Consider the following 14,920-nt stretch of genomic DNA (forward strand, 5'->3'; position numbering starts at 1 on the left):
GCATACCGCAGCCCATGCAGTAACTTTAGGCGAATGCAGTGGTTTCTCTTCACACAAATGGGGATTTTCGGAACCCCAAAATCTCCAGTTTTTTTTTTTTTTAATTTTTAAAAATTAAAAAAAAAAACTAAATTTTCGAAATTTATGTACAACATTCTTACAGTTTTGCTAATAAACGTACCGTTTACCGCATAATTCTATTGATCTTTGTTGTAGAGATATTTAATTTTGAAATAAGGGCTTATTCGCTGATCACCCTGTAAATTGACTTTAGTAATATAATAGGCAGGTAACTTCAGTAACAAAAAAAGAGAAACATGTATAAAAGAATTTAATATTCACAATGAAACAGGCAAATGTACAATGTAAATTTTAGATGAATTCTTTGTGCTATATTACATAAAAAAGAAAAAATGCTTGTTTTGAACATGAAGAAAATTTTCAAACACACCATTTCTTCACCCATTCTTTGTCTCCAAGCTTCAAAGACCTCTTATTTTCCAGAAATTCTTTTTGTGTTAAGCTTTTCAAATCAAATTCACTAGAATTCACAACATCAAAACATCCTAAATATGGCATGTGATATCTGTATGGTGATGCATGAACCTAAAAATATATTACAGAAAACGCAAGAAACACTGATTACAAATAACCTTTTAGTGCTAAATATATTTTGGAAAGTAATAAAATGATATTTTGATTTAAACTAATTTAATTCAGTAAATTATACTTAATGCAAAATTATGTACAGTAAAACTTCAATATAACAATACTCGATATAATGATAAATCTCTTTACAGTATTTTTTCAAGGGTTATTTGGAAATGCCTGTATATATAGTCTAATGTTAAACTACCACCTCTCAATAGAACAATAATCCCTCCATTGCGATGTATTTCCTTGGTTCACAGAGCATCATTATATAAAGGTTTCACTGTGGTATATAAACTTGCATTCTTCATCATAAAACAACTTAGGTTATACAGTATACTTTATAAGACTTTTTTACTTAAAAAAGGGTATATATATATATATAAAATTGAAATGAATTATAAAAAGTTTATCAGGTTTGATCTCTGACTAGTGATGAAAAAAAAAACTTGATTTATAACTATTTTGATAAATAATTATTTCTCTGGTTTTACTTCAACTTTGTTATAAATAACTCTGTATTTTCATTGTTAGACATATCTGTATGTCCCTCCGACAGGAAATTATCTGAAGGTTAATAGTACACACTGTTGAAGTCATCAAATGTCAGTTGAAATGTTTTTATTTTCTCTTGTCTAACATTGATTGAATTTGTGATGAGAAATAAGCTGTATAATTCTGTGAACTCAGAAATAGAAAAATTACATATAATCAAATTTTTTCATGAGCATGGAAAAATTATGCACACATTTCTGCAGCTCTTTTTTTCTCTCTCGCTGAAATACTCATAAGAAGATGGTATTTTATATGATTCAATAATAACAGTGGTTTTTAATTTTCCTCATTTACAATTTGAAATTTCAAAAATTTGTCATCTGCTTTGCTCTTCTCAATTTTAACAGTTTTAAATGGTTTTTTTTAATGATTCTTTTTCAAAGTGAGACCTGAGGTACATATATGTGTACCCAACTCAAATCGTCCTAGTGAAGATATTGACCCAAATTGATTTTGACAATATGGGTATTTTGAAAATGTAATAAGTACAAATCGATCAATAAAATATATTTTTTTAATAGTAAGTTTTGGCTAGGTGTGAAGAGTTTACATGGTTCTGAGATTCAATGTGAAATCAAAATTAATTTTATTATATTTATTTTTCTTCATGATAAAAATAAACCCAAAATAATAATTAAAAAAATTGATACTGGGATCCTTGAATCTTAGATAATTGATTTTTTAATGAATTCTGAAGTTATAAAGAGAGAATGTAAAATTTAAGAAAAGTATGAACATCAAATAGTTAAACTACTTACTTTGGCAGAATTTTCATTTTTAGAAACAAGAGATTCCGTGACTATGTGCTTTAACCTAGAAGGCAATCCAGGCAGCAATGACAATCCACCACAAAGGTAAATGTTTTGAACCATTTTAGAGCGACATTCTAATGGCGATGAAGATAAGGCTTTCCTTATCATGTCTGGAAGACTTGGTATATCTAATCCCCAGTTTTTGGGATCTATTAGACCCTCTGAAACTTCATGTTGAGCCGCATCTAACATTATTTCTCTGAAAAATGTTGACAAAATAGACATTTTAATAATGAATTGTAAGATCATTTTTAGTAGTTTTTAAATAGTTTTCTCTTTTTCCTAATTAAAACTTTGCATGATCACAAGGTAATTTTAATTGGTTAACTCATTTTTGTGTAGCGTAAACCTATATAGGATTATTTCAATATCATTATGTGATGATTACAGCTTTCATTTAATGTGCAATCAGATTGATACAAATTTCAAACTATTCATGAATTGTAGTAATTAAAATCATAACACTAAATTAGAAATTATATTTATATTGAGATGAAAAATCAAACATTGCTCACTTTATTGGATGAGAGCCACTGAAAAACTCTTCTATGCTTATTGCTTTTCCTTGGTTATTTTGAAGTTTAGTCTGTTCTAATTGCTCTTTATCCTTATGATGAACATAGCACAAGTTTTCGAGAACATACCGTGCAATGTATTTTTCCACAAGACTGCCAAGGCTACAAAAATAATATCTGAGTATAGTATCAGTAATCAATATTGTGTGTTATGATAACACATTTTCCTTTCATATCTCATGAATAAATGCAGAGGATATGAGTAAACAATAATATGTACATGATATACTGTCTTATTTTTTATGATTTTAGATGTACAAGTCTGAAACATATAAATTGAAGAAAGGTAATTCATAACTGGTACTTTATTAGACAGGGTGTCCTGTAAGTCCTAATTCGACATTTATCTCATCAACTGTTCATCACAGAGGTGTAGTTCTAATATGAAAAATGCTCAAAATGTGCTCAGGAATCACTTTGTATCAGTTTCAAGAATGGAAATACAGTGTCATAAAATAAAAATCTAAGTTTTTATTAGATTCCCCCATCCTCTAACCTCCAATTAGAAATTTGTTGCCCGGTCTCTATGGAGGTCAACAAAAAGTTCTGTGTTTCTAAGTGCAATATTTGCTGAGATATTTGAATACCAAAATCTGAGAAAAATAGGGAAGAACAGCATATACAGTTGAATCCTGTTATAACGAACTCCAAGAGACCGGAGAAATCACTTCGTTATAACGAAGTTTCGTTATAAAGGAATTAGATGTTTTTGTACATTGTTCCTATGAAAATGTATCTAGGGGATTAGAAAAGTGTTCGTTAAAACGAGATTTTTGCTATAACGGTATTCGTTAAAACGGGATTTGACTGTAATGAGCTTGTTCTTTTCCCTTTTTTCTCTGACTTTTAAATTCAAATATCTCTGTTTATTGCACTTGGAAACATAGATTTTTTTAGTTGTCCTCGGAAGAGACAGGGCAACAACTTTCTAATTGGAAGTTGATAGGGGGCTATCAAAGTTTTTTTTCTTCCTTATAGATTTTTAAGATTTTAGTATTAGATTTCTTAAAAATACTTATATTATACAGTTTCCAGCAGTACGATGTGAATCATTTCCATACAAATGTGTGAAGATTTCACTGTTTTTACATATAGTATTTACCCAGAATGTCTACCATGGTAGTCAAAAACTTGTTTGTCAACTGATTATGCCATACTCTATATATATACTATGTTTGGAACTTGTTTCTTGAAAAACGAACTCTCTTTGAGATTTATATTAATAGTTTTTGTTTTGGTACCATTAATTAATCCTATTGTGTTTCATTCAGCCATCCTTCATACCCCTCTGCTTAAGATGAAGTATCAACTTAAGTATCTCAAGAATACAAATACCAATTTCAAAGTTGTTAAAATTAGAATTTTGAAAAAAAAATTGTTCTAAAGTTCACTTGAGATCAGTTTAATATTTTACATACAATTCTTGAATTCTTAATAAAGCTTAAAAATGTTTAAAAGTTTCAGAGAACTTTATTCACCTAATATTATCGCATGTAGTTATTTCCTGATAAAGATGGTGCATCATACGATTCGCTCCAAAAAATGATATACTCTCTCCTTGAGAAATTATATGACCTAGATTTATATAAAAAATGTGATAATGTTATTTTTTGTGACAGAAAATAAATAAATCATAACAGAAAAAATAAAAGAAAAAGAATAATAATAAATAAATTACTAAAATAAATTTAGGGAAAAGGAGGGTAGAAGTATGCACTCTATTTTTGACAATAAAAACCAAACTTAAAGATGAAGGCTCAAAAATTTTATGAAACACATTTTATTAAACAAAGAATTGCACAAGAATTTGAAGTAGGTTCATAAACAAAGGAGTTGAAAAATGAAAATCGACTCTAAGATTTTACACATCCAAAGATTTCACAGTAGTCGCAAAGAAATGTCCTCACAATTTTATAACTAGAGCATTCCTCATGCCACCAATCCTTAGATATTTCACACAGTACTCAATCTTCATCATAGGATGTTCATGGGCTGGACAAATGGACTTCTTGCATGGTAAAACTTGTTGAGAGAATCACTTTTCAATTGAGTTTAAAACATTTTTTTTTCTGTGATTTCATTGCTGTTTCAATGCAGTCACTCCTTTTCTTCCTTTTGTGATCTCGGACAGCTTTTGCTTTTTTCAATTCCAGATTTCACTTCATTTTAACAGAGAAAACTTGCATCACACCATTATGTGTATACTCTTAGCTGTCTGTATACTGCTTTTCTAAATCTTTAACAGAAAGCTTATTTAAGAATATTATTCCTAAGATGGAATTGAATTCTAACGCCACTATGTTGTTCCACAGAGAATGTAATTTTTAATAAATTCAACCTTGAAAGTTTTCATCAATCTTCTATCCACAAAAAAAATTTATTCCTTCGCAGAAAAATTACATATATTAATATGACAAAATCACATTTTACGTAATAAGTTTGGGACATGAAGGGTGTTATCAATAATGGCAGTTTCTTGAGACACTTAGAAAAAAACATGTTGACTTGGTAATAGTCACTTTTACTTGTGTGCCTTGCTGCCAACAATAAAGAATTTGTGTGCATACTCTTGCCCATGTTTTCCCTATTGCTTTTGGTGGTTAAGTGATTAGATATTCAACAGTTTTTTATGGTCCTGGGTTAAAGATGCAAAATGAATGAGCAAACAAGTATTCATTATTTCATCATGTAAAAATATTGGATACTTGCAAGTTTTTTTCAAGTACAGAGAAACCGCTCTAAGATGAACACTGCCTTGAATGGAATCAAAAGCTAGTTTCATCAGTGTTTAATATACACCTTTATAAAACAGGAACTAATATAAATAATATATCTAAGATATATTATTTCCGTCTCTTGATGTTCTGTTTCATACAGGTTTCACTATGTAATAAACACTAGTGTCTGAAAAATAATTATTTTTAAAAATTGGTCTGAAGCAAGTTTCAAATGTGATTGATACATGTCTATGTATTGTCCTTGTATCCCCCCCCCCCTTAAATGTGAGAAAATTACTTATAGGTTATGGAATAACATGGTTATAATTCAATTGTTTTATCATTTTGCCCCCCCCACCCCCGCAAACATCAGTTGTTCCCCCTCTGAAAAAAATTTTTTGGCTATGGCCCAGATTGATAGCTATTTAATGCCATGTATATTGCTGACTATATATTTTCTTGAAAAAGAGATCATTATGTGGTGAGTATTTAAAATATATATATATAGCTTCACCCAACATAACTTTATACAGGTTTTTCAAATAATAAATTTTTATTACCTTCTATGACGGGAGTGACTCGTATTTTATTCCCCATATCTATTGTAATGCCTGTCCATGATCTGTAACCATGCATAGCTGCTATTGTAGATGATGTAACATTCACTGCTTGGAAACACAAGTCTTCTAGCATGAGTTTTGCTATGTCATATTTGTGGCATTGCAATGGATAGCTCCACACTATTTGAACCTAGATGTGTTATTATTTTTTAAATCAAGAGACAAAAGTAAATTTTAAGTGCGAAAGAAAAACAAAAACAAGAAATAGCATCCAAGTGAAAAAGGAGCGAATGGTCATTATTGGTATGAATTCATTATTTTCTTAATGTTTCCCTTATACTAGTAGTTGGCATCATCAGGTGGTGTCTAAGTTGCATTACTGCACACTGATTTAGAAGATCTTTTGCTACCTACAAGTCTAAGACTCTTCAGCTGCTGACTGATTTTCTAATGATTGCAGCATGCATGTATGGTTCCTTGGCCTGGTAGGTGTTAAATTTGCTGTGATTGTTGTTGTGGACTCTCTCTCCTTTCTTCTTGAAAGTAGGAGTAAAGGTCTTCAATGAATCGCCCGACGAGCTCTTTGACATGTAGCTCTATAATGTGTGTGGTATAGCTAGTAATCTGTGGGTCTGGCTGAAGTGTCAAATGTGGTGCTAGTATGGGGAGCTGACCTGTTTGGTGCCGGACTAGATGGGGTGTCAAATTTTCCATCTAACCGCTCTTTCAACATCACATGGGGGGAGGTGCCATGACCAAGTATTTAGTTCCAACACTGGTTAGAAAGTCAGTCAGCTGGGGAAAAGTCTTAGACCTGTAGCTTGTAAAAAATTGTATAATTCAGTATGCAGTAATGAAATTTAGACACCTCCTGATGAACCCAACCATTAGCATTAGGAAAATATTGAGAAGAAAATAAACTCATATATACCAATGGCAGTCTTTTGTCATTAAAAGCTCTTTTGATAGTAGGTGACCATGAAAACCTCATCAACTTTGTAAGTTAGAATTAAATAACTTATTATATCACTATCAAAATTTTATTCTGTCAAGAAATATTTTTAGGTGATCAGACTAGACAACCACCATATGTGTGTGTGTGGTTATATTCAAAAGTACTTTAAAGTTTTATTGCATGCTTATTACACTCATTACAAACTCAGATACAATAAATATGAATTGCAAAAATAATTTAATATTCACTGGTAATTCACTTTTCTTTTGATTTGAAAGGTAACTTAGGGGGAAATTTTTTTAATACCTTGTAATCATTTGGCTTTATTTTCAGTTTCTTGCATATGTGAACCATCAAAGACTTCAGTTTCTTCATATTATATTCGTGCTGTTTATAGAAGAACTTTATTATATAAACTTATGTATATCAGAAAAATATGCAAATTTCTAATATTTAAAAAGTAAAAACAGTACAAGTAAATGCATATATATACAGGGTGCATAGCAAACGGGGTATGACATTTTATTGGTGAGCCATTGATCGTAGAGGCAGGGCCGTAACTAGGATTTTTGCCGCTCCCACAGCTTTAAAATTTGATAATTTTGTAATGGTGTTCTTTGTTTCCACCTAAAACTGCTGCCCCCCTAAAATTTGCTGTCCAGGGCAGTTGCCCTCCCACCCCCTCTAGTTACGGCCCTGCCTGGAAGTATACTTCCAATTAGAAAAAAGTTTCCAAATAATGTGTAGTACTCAGATATGTCATTCCTGTTTCAAGGGGGTTCTATAGTTATCAAAATAAAAAAAATTAATTTTTCATACAGTCCCTGTGTGCCCCAAAACCCAATTAGAAAGTTGTTGCCCTGTCTCTCTTGATGTCAACACAAAAAATTCTATATTCCTAGTGCAATTTTCACTGAAAAATATTCGAATTCAAAAAATGGAGGAAATTTGGAAAAAAACAGCTCTAAATGCAGAAAAACTTTTACCTGCATTTAACGCTGTTTTTTCCCTAAATTTCCTCAGTTTTTCAAATTTGAATATTTCAGTGATTGTTGCACTTAGAAACATAGAATTTTTTTTTGTTGGCATCAGGAGAAACGGCAACAACTTCTAATTGGGGTTTGGGGAATGGGGGTGGGAGACTGTATGAAAAGTTAATTTTTTTATTTTAAATAACTATGCAACCCTTTGAAAAATGAATGGCATATCTAAGTACTACATGTTATTTGGAAACTTTTCCAATTGAAAGTATACCTCTAGGATCATTGGTTCACCAGTAAAATGCCATACCCCCTGTTGGCTATGTATACACCCTGCATATATACAATGCAACAAATATGAGTGAATAAATACAGCCAAACCTCGTTAGTGGGTCACCCGGATAATGCGTCACTTCACATACCAGGTCTCATTTTTAAAAAAACGTCACTTTAGTGAAAGTACACCTTAAAAAATTTTCATAGAAATTGTACTCTTTATATAATGTATACCAGGAGTGGCCAACAGTTGGCCCGTGATTCGGCCCACAAGGTGATTTTGTGTGGCAGGTCATTTTTTCCGCAGCAGACCTGATTAACAGACTATCATCATCACTAGAAATAATCAGTGTAAATAATTATCTGTTTTCTCATCACACTGCCTTTTCATTCACACCTATAGCTCTTAAAGTTTATTATGGGCATTTTTACTCCATTTCTTTCTGCCACCTCATTGAGCAAGTTGCTTTTTTGTGGCCTCTGTATTTGTAGCTGAATGGATATTTTGAGTTCTGCTCAGTGACGAAACGTTTTCAAAGTGGATGCCAACTTTCATTGACACCTCGAAATCACAACCGACTAGGCTATGCAGACTCTAATAAAATCTATGCTTCATTTTATGAACCTTCAATGTACAAACACTATCTTTGACAAACTGTAGGTAGGAAAAGTGCGTTGAAATTATTTGGGGTGCTGCAGGCCTGTTAATTAATAGGAAACACATAGAATATCGGTTAAAAAACCTCTTAAGAGTTGTTGGTTTAATTTTGGAGGAAATCTCAATACAATTATCTTCTTTAATTAGATATAGAGACCAATTAGCAAGCCAAACGGCAATAAAACATTCTTAAAGATGTTTAAAATTATGTTTTTCCTGTTAACGGTTGCTTTAAACAGGAAATCTTAATGAGAATTAGTTGAGTTGGGTTTACGAAAATAAGTTTATACTATGCCGGAAAACATTGTGAGATAGACTATGTGGGGAGGGGCTAATTTCCAAGGAGTTTCAGTTGTGGAATTTTCGTATTTATACTAAGTTTTGATGTGACCTCTTTAACGGCATATAAGTCTAACAATCAAACACCAAGTGTGTGTAAATATTGAATGATACATACATATAATGCAATGAATATTACTCGGTAAAGGCCATCCAATATTTTAGGGCCTCAAAGTTTGTTTACTACACATATGGAATAATATGATTGAAGTGTTCAAAATTTTCAATGGGATGGATAGGATGGACCATGAACTTTTAGTACACCACCAATCGACTGCTTTTACAAGGGGACATCAGTATTGATTGGTGAGGGACAATGCAAGGTTATGGTGTCGCAGGGAATTTTTCTCTAATAGGGTTGTTAATAAATGGAATAGCTTACCCCCATAGGTAGTAAATTGTGACACGTTTAAAAAGAAATACAATGAATATGTGGGGGTAAATCGAGAAGCTATCCATACTTAGAATAAGACAACCATAAGTATTCTTTATGGGCATTGTATAATATTTTATCAGGTGTATATATTGTTTATAATTTTTATTAATTGCATTTTTAATTGGGTTGCTGTATTTTTGAAATGTATGACATCCATATTTTTATGGGCATCTTTTCTCAGCCACCTTGTTGGGCATTTTGCCTGTTGTGGCATTGTATTTGTATATGCATATTTTGCGTAGTGAAAACATATTTCGTGTATACATTGAGAGAAAAACATCAATCGTGAAGGAAGAAGGTCGAACTTGGCTTCTAAATAGGATTGAATATTTCAATTCATTTTCAAGAAGTGACAACCCACTGCTGGCGGAGAAATGTACTTTCATTCTGAGTATGGCACATATTTGACCGTTAGAGAAATGACACGTCACAAAATTTCAAAGCCTTATAACTCACTTAATATTTGTCTGATCCAAAAACGGAAAACACTTTTCTGTATTCGTTTTTCACAAGGAATCATGTGTAATTATTGGGCGGTCAATAGTTACCACCCTGTATAATTAGTGCTCAGATTTTTATGCCCCTAAAGATGAAACGTCGTTGCTGATCAGTAAATTCAGGTTTTTAGCCTTTCAGCAACGACATTTCATCTTTTGAGCAAAAATTTGAGCCCTAATATTTATATACATTCGTCTCACAACCTTATAACGATGTAACACAAGCTTGTGACAAATTGAATAAACACAAAAAATCATATGTTTATTTTCGTGAAACTCTTAAAATTTCTGTTTATTCAAGAACTAAATTTCATCTTTAACTACTCAGATCCTTATGGTTGCCGTTGAAATATTCTGCCAACCAATCAAAGGTCTAAATTAATTTTTTTGTATTTATGACCCAGCCTTAAGGACCATATTGACTAGCTTCAGTGGGGAAGGTTAACAAATACCCCAAGAAACAAGTAGCGTCATCCTCCCTTTTATTTTTCCAACAGTAATAGCATAACGCTATTTCTTTTCAGCAGAGGTATGTGGGTTATCACCCTTCCCCCCTGAAAAGTCATAAAAAAAATACCTCACAGCAATCGCTCTTTATTCAATTTTCTGACCTACTCCCTTCCCAACCGACCACTCAGTGTCCAGCTGAAGATAGCTTTGTGCTATGCTAGATGGCTATCTGTGATTGCTTAAAAAAGATGTTCCATATCCCCTCATTTTGACAAACTTTCATTTTTCACCCTCTATTTCTAGGATTACATATGCTACCATCACTATAACCGGCACTCCAAATAATGTCAATTAATGGTCAACAAATCTTTGCCTTTTTAATGGCAGCCTCTTTGTATGAAACGTCTTGGGACCATTTTCTGTCTTTACTACATTTTGCTGAAGCCTCTTCTATAGTTTGTGTCATGGCCTACTGTCAACCTCTCAACGTATGTCATAAAACCACCCAGATTGCATGCAACACTTTTCTTTTCCCCCTTTTCCATGTTAATATTACTTAAATAGGGGAAAAAATTCTAGGTATTTTGTGGGGAATAAAATGTTTTTTGGTGGTGGTTTTTTTTACAAATTTCTTCGTGGCCCCCTTGTCAGTAGCCATGCCCCCCGGAAAATCCTGAGGCCCCTGGTTCAGAACCACTGCTCTAGGCCATATCCAGGTGAGCGCATACGTTAACTCTTTAAAGCACAGACATTTTTCCAAAACTCGTAGAAAACAATGCAAACAGGTGGGTCCACTATGGGAACACTGCACGAAAAGGGTTAAGGTGACACAGCAAGTATGACCAATTGGACGGCTTTTATATAAAAGGAACCAAGTGCTATTAAATCAAAACTGGGAAAAAGCTGTTCAAAGTTATCTTTGATTCAGTTATCTCTTCAGTTTGGTAGTTGGTTCAAGTGCACATAGATGGTATCACAGCCTATATGTCACTTGGTTCTATTTAGATAAAAAAAATTCCGCCTCTTTTTCAATAGTTCAGATGCTGGTATATCTCAAAAATGTTAAAAATGGCGCTTGGTTCCTTTTATATAAAAGCCATCCAATTTGACTCCTAAATGAGATTTATTTCTTTTGACATAAAAATCACTTTTATATCAAAAGAAATGGTGTCTTTGATATTCTTTTTTTTGATCTATTCAATTTTGTGCTTTTTCATAATTTCAATGATTTCACTGATTTTCTTTCTCTCGAAAATGATGAATTAGACATTCCCATAAAATTCATTTTCATCGTTCAGAGACAATGTTTTGGTAGATATTGTAGCCCAGTAGTCTATAACGCTTTCATCAGGAATAAATCATCACAAAAAAATCTTCACACAAACAAATCACCCCCAAAGCAGAATGTGCCAAAATCTGTGACGTATGTCGCAGAACAATTAGCGCTACTGCAGAACAATTCGGAAGAATTTTAAGAAAAAGTGAAAAAAACACTATTACATGTATGGGGATTTTTACCACAGAACATTTCCAGTCAGCCGAGGGCTCGTCGCAGAGGTGCTAAACATTCTGCTTTGGGGCAAATCACATTCAAAATCTTTGGAGCAGGGATGGCTCAAGCTTACCTGCTTGGGTGCTAAGCCTCATATGCCACCACTAATAGCGACTTTGGCAGGAGGCTGACAGTGCTTCACTGAAGGGGGACCTCAAGATAAACCTGTTTTTTCCTCTGAAGAAAGCGGCGCATAGATTTGGAAGAAGATATGTCGGAGGGTGACGGGTTGAGTTTTAAGGTTATGAAGAAAAAATAGTTTTTGGGGACACTTTTTTTTTGAAAGATGTAATCAACATGGAATTTCCAACGGAGGTCGGCAGAAATTATTACACCCAGATATTTGTAATGAGAAACCTCTGTTATAGTATTGTTGATAGAGTAAGAGAATTCAAGAGGAAGTCTTGTAAGTTTCGTATAAACTGTTTTTGAGGGGTTTAGGGGCAATTGCCAGGACGAACACCATTCAGATGTAATGATGAAGTTATGTTCAAGAGGTACTTGGTCAGATTCATTGTGTACTGTTTGGTGAATGACACAATCATCTGCAAAGAGTCTGATATGGCAATTGATGAAATTAGGTAGATCGTTCATGTAAATTAAAAATAATAATGGTGAGAGGACTGAACCCTGGGGTATGCCAGACTAAACCCCCCCTAGGAATGAGGAATTCTAGTCCTTGAAGTAGACAAACTAGCTTTGGTTAATGAGGAAGGCTTCCACTCATTTAAGTAGTTGAACACGTAGGCCAAGGTTTGTAGCTTGAGTAAAAGTTTATTACAGGGCACCTTTTTGTCAAATGCTTTAGAAAAATTCAAGAAAATGCGGTTTGTGTAGGTTTTTGTCAATGTGTTGTTAGATAAATCATGTATAAAAAGAGCTAATTGGGTGGATACAGATAATGGTGATCTAAAGCTGTGTTGATTAGGGAAAAAGAAGTTATCGATTCAAGGTGTGAGCAGATTTCCTTGACAACTATGGATTCAAAAAGATTGCAGCATGTGTAGAGGTGATTGCGTCTGGTCTGAAATTAAGGGGGTGTGAAAGAGAACCTGATTTATATATGAATGGGTATTATCTTATTGATTTTCCAGTCAGAGGGCAAATTAGATTTATTCAATGAAACATTGAAAATAATTGCAAGACATTTAAAAATTTTATCTGCGCAAAATTTGAGAGTATGATTTGGGATCCCATCGAGGCCAGTAGAAAAGGGTTTCAATTTTTTTAAAAGATTCAAAAGGTCTTTAGTGGAGAAAACAGAACTAGAGTTGTATAATGAGTCAGAAAAGGGGAGTATTGACAGAAAGTGGAGTCAGAAGAAAAAATAGAAAAGAAAGCCTCATTGAACTTTGTGGTAATATCAATGGGGGGGGGGGAAAGTTAGGTCCCTTCAAGTTGATTCTAGAGGTATTACTCCCATTACTCAAGGCTCTACTGTGTATAGTGAACTAAATATTCTGTTCCTTTAACTTCGTTACAGAACAATAGTATCTTCATTTGCTTTTTTTTTAATGTCTCATTGGGGTTGAGGATTTTATGTCAGTGGTGCAATATGTCTTTGTCATAAATAAGGTTACTTTATATGCTGTATTTGGGTCTAAAAGTTTTTAAATTACCAAACAGAATTAACTTTGGAGTGCTGATACAGCAAAAATTTAAGTTGAATAAATATGGAAAAGGCTCGTTCTCTATATGAACAGCTTAATGTTAGGGTATAAAAGTGAAGTTTATAAAACTTATTACATACCTTTAATTCTTCAGAGTGTGCAAAAGGATATGAAAGTTTTCCCTTTTTCCTAACTTCTGGTTTTAAAACATCAACTCCAAAATGATATATCTGCCTGGGAAGAAAACATTTCAGATTCAAGAAGCAAAAATAGCATGGCCTCAAGAAAAATTATCAATAAAACATAAAATTTTTGGAAAGAAAAGTTTGTAAATAAAAGTGTTGAATGCAATATATATATACAGGGTGATCAGTGAATAAGCCCTTATTTCAAAATTAAATATCTCTACAACAAAGATCAATAGAATTATGCGGTAAACGGTACGTTTATTAGCAAAACTGTATGAATGTTATACAGAAATTTCGAAAATTTAGTTTTTTTTTAATTTTTTAAAATTACAAAAAAAACTGGAGATTTTGGGGTTCCGAAAATCCTCATTTGTGTGAAGAGAAACCACTGCATTCGCCTAAAGTTACTGCATGGGCTGCGGTATGCGCCAGAGGCATTATCGGCCCCTTCTTCGTGCGAGAAACGATTACTACTGAACGTTACGTTACAATTTTGGAAAAATTTGTCAGCACACATGGCGCATACCGCAGCCCATACAGTAACTTTAGGCGAATGCAGTGGTTTCTCTTCACACAAATGAGGATTTTCGAAACCCCAAAATCTCCAGTTTTGTTTTGTTTTTTTAAATTTTAAAAAATTTAAAAAAAACTAAATTTCCGAAATTTCTGTACAACATTCTTACAGTTTTGCTAATAAATGTACCGTTTACTGCATAATTCTATTGATCTTTGTTGTAGAGATATTTAATTTTGAAATAAGGGCTTATTCGCTGATCACCCTGTATATACACACAGAATGAACTAACTAAATATTTATATACCTGTCATCATCAAGTTCTTCTGTGAGACATACAGAGGGAAAAAATAAAGCAGGTGGTGCCGCTGCAAAGAAAAATATGTTTATAAAAATATATTCATAATTTTGGGAGTTAGTTGATATATGGTGGGAAAAAAAGTTTTCACACATATTTAGCATTTAAGTTATATCAGATTTAAAATATTCTTTATAGAAAAAGTTTCTTCCAGACACATCTGAGGCAGTAGAGTTTTTTCTTCCGTTGACTAATAAAGCCACCTTGAGAAGTTGAGAATATACATAGTTTATACTT

The 14,920-nt window shown here is 32.9% G+C and overlaps 1 protein-coding gene across 5 annotated transcripts in view; it reads right to left on the reverse strand.

The window, feature by feature from the left end:
* Nucleotides 1–314: 314 nt before the first annotated feature.
* LOC149085534 (uncharacterized) overlaps nt 315–14,920 on the reverse strand; it is a 106,005-nt gene continuing 91,399 nt past the window's right edge. For all 5 annotated transcript variants that reach the window (XM_089233598.1, XM_089233597.1, XM_089233600.1 and 2 more), the window contains 8 exons: nt 14,633–14,693; nt 13,764–13,857; nt 7,132–7,212; nt 5,871–6,060; nt 4,072–4,168; nt 2,534–2,695; nt 1,965–2,217; nt 315–606 (listed from right to left, as the gene is read on the reverse strand). In XM_089233598.1, coding sequence (XP_089089724.1) covers nt 442–606; nt 1,965–2,217; nt 2,534–2,695; nt 4,072–4,168; nt 5,871–6,060; nt 7,132–7,212; nt 13,764–13,857; nt 14,633–14,693 — 1,103 coding nt within the window. In that variant the 3' untranslated portion in view covers nt 315–441. The remainder of the gene's footprint in view (nt 607–1,964; nt 2,218–2,533; nt 2,696–4,071; nt 4,169–5,870; nt 6,061–7,131; nt 7,213–13,763; nt 13,858–14,632; nt 14,694–14,920) is intronic.

The sequence above is a fragment of the Pholcus phalangioides genome, unplaced genomic scaffold, assembly GCF_987345545.1.
Source record: "Pholcus phalangioides strain wild (caught in Gottingen) unplaced genomic scaffold, Ppha-v1.0 ptg000007l_1, whole genome shotgun sequence".
NCBI classification, from domain to species: Eukaryota; Metazoa; Arthropoda; class Arachnida; order Araneae; family Pholcidae; genus Pholcus; species Pholcus phalangioides.